The 6,409-nt window shown below is 42.3% G+C and overlaps 1 protein-coding gene across 2 annotated transcripts in view; it reads left to right on the forward strand.

Annotated features, from left to right (window-relative positions):
* The window catches only part of MEIOC (meiosis specific with coiled-coil domain), a 201,684-nt gene extending 196,549 nt beyond the window's left edge, over positions 1-5,135 (forward strand). For both annotated transcript variants that reach the window (XM_075350248.1, XM_075350249.1), the window contains 2 exons: positions 3,074-3,257; positions 4,073-5,135. In XM_075350248.1, the coding sequence (XP_075206363.1) occupies positions 3,074-3,257; positions 4,073-4,245 (357 nt within the window). In that variant the 3' untranslated portion in view covers positions 4,246-5,135. The remainder of the gene's footprint in view (positions 1-3,073; positions 3,258-4,072) is intronic.
* The last annotated feature ends 1,274 nt before the right edge of the window (positions 5,136-6,409 follow it).

A 6,409-nucleotide genomic window follows, 5' to 3' on the forward strand; every position in this document is an offset into this window, starting at 1 on the left:
ACCATGGGGCAGGAGGGGGATAGGGCCTGGCGTCTCGAGCCTCAAACAACCCTGGGGACGGTACCCGGAGGGGAGGAGAAGGCGAGGGTTCTCTCTGATGCGGGGACTTTAACCCTGCAGAAGAGACAAAAAACCTAGAAAGATGAGAAGGCTGAGCGGCGCCGTATAGCTACGAAAAACGGAAAAAAGGAATAGCCTAGGCTGAGGTTGGCCCACAGAGATATGGGCCCACTTCAGCCTCCTACGACACTAAGCAAAAAAACTGGCATAGATCCGCCTCCGGCTCGGGGTGTACACTGCCAGGGAGGAGCTAACTCTTTTTATGTTCACTTAGTGTCAGCCTCCTAGTCACAGCAGCATACACCCATGGTCCGGTGTCCCCCAATGAAAGCGATAGAGAAATACCATTTTGGGATACATTGTAAATGCTTATTATTCCAATTTACTTCTTCAATTCAAAGTAAAAAAAAATCCTGGTCTCCGTGTGCTATCACGATGACCATGCGCACCTTCAACATGTACCATGAAAACCATGTTTTTATGACGGACATGTGAAGGGGGCCTAACACTGTATTCATTCCATGACTACGGCGAGTCCTATTTTTAAACTGCTTCGGTTTTTGCCTTGATGCAGTATTTTAATGTTCCTGTTAGGCTGCTTTCACACATCCGGTTTTTGCTGAGCGGCACAATACGGCGCTTTGCAGAAAAAACGCAACCGTTTTTTTCCGCCGGTTGCGGTTTTTTCCGCATAGACTTGCATTAGCGCCGTTTTGTGCCGCATGGCCTTGCGCTGCGTCCGTTTTTGCCGGATGCGGCATATTTAGCCCATGTGGTGGCTGGATGGAACGTTAACTGGTACATTGTTTTGTGCAGCGAAAAAAACGCATCGCTCCGGATCTGGTGCGATGCGGCGGGATTTACAATGCAAGCCTATGGCCGCCGGATGCGTTTTTTTGCACTGCGCATGCTCAGTATCAAGCCGCATCCGTCAAAAAAACGGACGGGCCGCATGGAAAAACTTATGCAACGGATTTGTTTTTTTCGCCGCATCCGTTGCATAGGTTTTTGAGCTGGATTGAGCTGCACTGCAAAAACCGCTGGATGTGTGAAAGCAGCCTAAGCTGTAGTAATAAATTGGTGATATTTTATATCCAAACATCTGGATATCTTTGTTTGCTTTGTCTGCCTCTCAAGGCAAGAAGGAACTTTTACTTTCTGCACTGAAAGTTTCACAGCCAATGTTCGTGACCTGATGAACCTTGTACTTAGTGACACATCCCTGGAATCAGGCTCTGCCCCTAGATTGTGCTGTTATGAGATTACATAGCAAAAACTTGCTGACAAATTCCCCTTAAAGGGAACCTGCCACCAGGATTTTCCCTTATGAGCTGCGGCCACCACCAGCGAGCCCTTATATACAGCATTTTAGAATTCTGTATATAAAAGCCCAGGCCGCTCTGTATGATGTAAAAAACCACCTTTTCTAATACTTCAACTCAACAACTACTATCATTCAGCCAGCACCCATACCATCTGAACACGGTGCGTCCTGGGTGTCAGATCCCCCACCAATCTGATATTGATGACTTATCCATAGGGGTAGGCCATCAATATCCCTTTCACGACCGGCCGATTTTTCGCTTTCCGTTTTTTTTTTTCGCCATTCTTTTTCTGAGAGACGTAACTTTTTTATTTTTCAGTCAATATGGTCATGTGAGGGCTCATTTTTTGCGGAACGAGCTGTACTTTTAAATGAAACCATCAGTTTTACCATATTGTGTACTAGAAAATGGCAAAAAAATTCCAAATGCTGAAAAATTGCAAAAAAAGTGCGATAGCACTATGGTTTTTGAGATATTTTATTCACTGTGTTCACTATATGGTAAAACTGATGTGTGGGTGTGATGCCTCAGGTCAGTGCGAGTTCGTAGACACCAAACATGTATAGGTTTACTTTTATATAAGGGGTTAAAAAAAAATCGGAAGTTTGTCCGAAAAAAGTGGCGCACGTTTTACGCCATATTCCGTGACCCGTAGCGTTCTCATTTTTCGGGATCTTAGGCTCAATGACGGCTTATTTTTTGCGTCTCGAGCTGACGTTTTTAACGGTACCATTTTTGTGCAGATGCTACGTTTTGATCGCCTCTTATTGCATTTTGCGCAAAAGTTGTGGCGACAAAAAAACGTCGTTTTGGCGTTTGGAATTTTTTTGCCGCTACGCCGTTTACTGATCAGATTAATTGATTTTATATTTTGATAGATCGGGCGTTTCTGAACGCGGCGATACCAAATGTGTGTATATTTTTTATTTTTTTAACCCTTTAATTTTCAATGGGGCGAATGGGGGGTGATTTGAACTTTTAGGTTTTTTTGTTTTTTTTTAATTTTTTAAAACTTATTTTTTTACTTTTTTTTTTTATTTTACTAGTCCCCCTAGGGGGCTATTGCGATCAGCATTCCGATCGCTCTGCAGTATCTGCTGATCACAGCTGGAAGGCTGTAAACAGCAGATACGCTGTCTTTCTCTTTTGCTGTGCCGCTGGCACAGCGAAAGTGAAACCAATTCATGTGTAGTACAGGAGTCATCACATGACCCTGTGCTACCATGACAACTATCGGGAGTCACGTGATCGCGTCACGTGACTTCCGGTTTCGGCGGTAAGTAAAACTTTACCGCGATCGCGCTTATAATGGCGCTGTCATGTATTGACAGCGCCATATAAGGGGTTAATCGGCACGAGCAGATAACGATTCTGCTCGTGCCTAGCAGGCACACATCTCAGCTGTGAAAATCAGCTGAGATGTGTGCCGATCGCGGCATGCTGCCGCCGGAGGACCGCGGGCAGTAAGATTATGTCATTTAGGACGTAATTTTACGGCCCGCGGTCGTTAAGGGGATATAAAACTACTCTCATGACCCTTTAATGTGAATGACATTTTAAAGTAACCAGTTGGGTGAAATGTTACTTTCTATGCAAATGATGTTATTCCTCATTTCTTGGCCTTGTTTCTAAGGCTCTTTGTGATTGTACACATTGGATCTGATATTGCATATTATTTGTTTTACAAGGTGGTAACTCTTCTAAGTAAAATGGAACGCTTTAGGAGCTCACCTCTTCATGCCAACATCTCCACTGCGCTGGACCGTTACTTAGAGGCGATTAACAATGTTCATGCCAAACGCAAGAATGAGATTATGAATACATCAAATCATCAGCAGAAGCATGGAAGACCTCGCCAGAATGACAGCAGAGGTAAAAGAAAAAAAAAATTAAGAAAGAACTTAATACAGTGGAACCTTGCTTAACGAGAACAATCCGTTCTGGGACTGTGCTTGTTAATCAAGGTACTCGTTCAGCAGAGCAAGATTTCCCATAGGAAATCATTGCAATGCTGACGATCCGTTCCACAATGTGTTAAATGTCCCATCCTGGTCCCCTATTCTACCATTCCACACATGTACAAACGCACACAAACATGTACAAACTCACACAAACACATTATATGCTCACCTTATCTTCCGTTCCATCGCCGGTCTCCTGGGACTTGCTGTTCTCCAGTGCGGGCCGTGTATCAGGTGACCATAACAACGAGGGCGGAACTTTCTGCCAGAGCGCTGACGTCAAAGGCAGAGCCGCTTGCCTCTGATTGGCCAGCACGCTGCCTTTGACAAGCGGTGACAGGAACCAGGAAGTTCCTGCTTCGTTGCTATGGAGGCCGATGCCTGGAGCGGAGCAGAGCGACGCGGCGCACTACAGGACCCAGGAGGCCGGCAATGAAATGGAAGGTACAGATATTATATGCTCACCTCACCTTCCGTTCCACTGCCGGCCTCATGGTACTTGTAGTTCGCCGCGATGTACCCGGTGCGGGTCAGAGTGTGGTAGATGGACGAAACCGGAAGTGTGTGAGGTGAGGATTTTGCTCGTAGAGCAAAGCTTTTTCGTAAAGCGGGTTACAAATTTACAGAAAGCTTTGCTTGTTAAGCGAAATTCTCGTTAAGAGAGTTACTCGTTAAGCGAGGTACAACTGTACTTAATACTATAATTGGTCCCTTCTTTCAAAACAGATATCTTCATCCTTGCTTCTTCGATTCGAGAAATGGCTATAGCAACACGTAAGGCCCGAACAGCGTTGTGGTGTGCCCTGCAGATGACTTTGCCCAAGTCAGCACCTGCACAAAGTACTGGAGAAGTGGAGCAGACACTGCAACCTGTTGGAATGTTGAATGATCAAAATTGAGTATTTTAATTAAGCAAAAGAAATTGCCCTTGTAAAACTTTAGATTGGATTTTCGCCTTGACTCCCAGTGTGCCCTCTTTCCTTCTGGTGCTCTGTTTAAACTCCGATCACATCTTATTCTTTTCCTCTTAATTCAGTGTATAGATCTTATCTCTGATGTAAACGCTGAACAAATAACATGAAATTTTACGCCATACAGTTGGATATGTTGTCACTGCAATTTGTAAGAAAAAAAAAACACAAGTAAATGATTTTTATTTTTGCCATTTATCTGAATAGAAAAACAATTCCATTTACACTTTTTCATAAGAAAAACATTTTGCCAAGTCATTCAGGCCATGTATGTAGCAAAATGCCATGACAATAATTTGGCAAACTTTGAGCCTTTGATGCCCTATTAGACAAGTTAGTCCGACAGCTTAAAATAATATTTAAACAGCTTGTAGAAGAAATACGAGATGTGAAAATGGCTTCACGGTCTCTGCCACTTTTCAGATTCATTTTCTGACCCGGATGTACCACATCTTGCCCTCAGCTTTCTTCAAGTGGCAATGAAAATGGCTCTAGGCACAAGAAGATGAGAGGGCACATTAGGAGTCTTGGCAGAACTTGTAGGTCTGTTCTTTCTTTTACGTTATATTAGTTTATCAAGATGGACCAAAACCACTTATTAGGTTACTTTTTGTTTTAGTAAGGGAGGTTTTTATTTTAATTTAGTTTTTAATTAAGTACATTATAAACATAACTACTGTGAACTAATGTAAATGAAGTAACCCCCAATTGCTAAGAGTGACTACAATAATTCAGCTGTATTAAAAGGGATATCTCATCTCCAATAGCCTATCTTAATATGAGGTAGTTGTAATAATATTAGCACATACCTCCAATTATAAATGTAGTGTAGTTTTTCTGATAAGCTGTCACTTAATGTTCAGGGCATTGCAGTAACTTAGGTATTTATGGTTATGACCCACAGGAACTAACTGTCCCTAAATGCATGGCCGTAACCATGGATACCTAAGTTACTGCCATGCCTGCACATAAGGTATGTGACATAGCGTTTCAGAAGAACTACGCTACATTTCTAATTGGAGGTATTTGCTAATATTATTATGCGTACTATATATTAGGATAAGATCTTGGAGATGGGAATACCTCTTAAAGAAAAGCTCAGGGTTCTGACATTCCAGTTCTTTTTGGAAAAAGTTGAACTGTAAAAACAATGAAAACCCTAAAATCTATTTAGTGTTAAGTTAAAGAGCATGGCTACTACTTTTTTTATATATATAATATATATATATATATATTTATATTGATGGCCTATCCTTAGAATAAGCCATCAATTTCTGATATTTGGAGGTACAAAACCCAGCACCCTGCCGTTCAGTTATTACTGGCAGCAGACGAAAGTTACCAGATGTTGCCGGAATACAGCGGCTCTTTAAACTGTAGAGGCAGCGGCTGAGAACTACAGATCCACCCATCCACCTGTTTTGAATTGTAGGTGGACCTGGAGTACCTGGCCCCAGCCATTGTTAACATGACTGTGCTACATCTGAGACCTTCCGGACACCACTGGCAGCAGCTGATTGGCGGGGTGCTGGGTGAAAATTTCCATAGATGAGGTGGATAGGTTATCAAAGAAAATAGTAACCAACTACTTTAAAAAAGTACAGAAAATCTAATATTCCATTTGGCTCCATGCTTGGCAGACCCGCTCAGCTTCAGGCAAGCTGTTACAACAGACATTACTGCCTTCACATAGCCAAAATACATGGGTCTCAATTACTGGAAGTTACCCAGAGGAATTACCTGCAGCAAGCAGTCAAATTATTTTTCCCTAACTTGTACTGGAAACTAGAATGTGATTAGTTGCAAAGGTGAACTTAAAGTCTGTATTCATGTCAGCCATGAAAATCCTCACGTTTCTCAGATGAGCCGTGGCCGGATGGCTAGTTGCCCATGTACATGAAAACATGCACATTGTAATCCATCAGTCAGTTAGAGATGTATTTAAAGGATCAGAGTATTTATTTCTTCACATTCTTAAAACTTAAATTAGAAATCTTATCCCATTTTAGATGACTGATTACACAGAAAAGTAATGTTGATTCAGCAAACCATGCTTATATATATTGTATGCGATGAATAGTCTTCTATCATT

The sequence above is a fragment of the Anomaloglossus baeobatrachus genome, chromosome 5, assembly GCF_048569485.1.
Source record: "Anomaloglossus baeobatrachus isolate aAnoBae1 chromosome 5, aAnoBae1.hap1, whole genome shotgun sequence".
Taxonomy (NCBI): Eukaryota; Metazoa; Chordata; class Amphibia; order Anura; family Aromobatidae; genus Anomaloglossus; species Anomaloglossus baeobatrachus.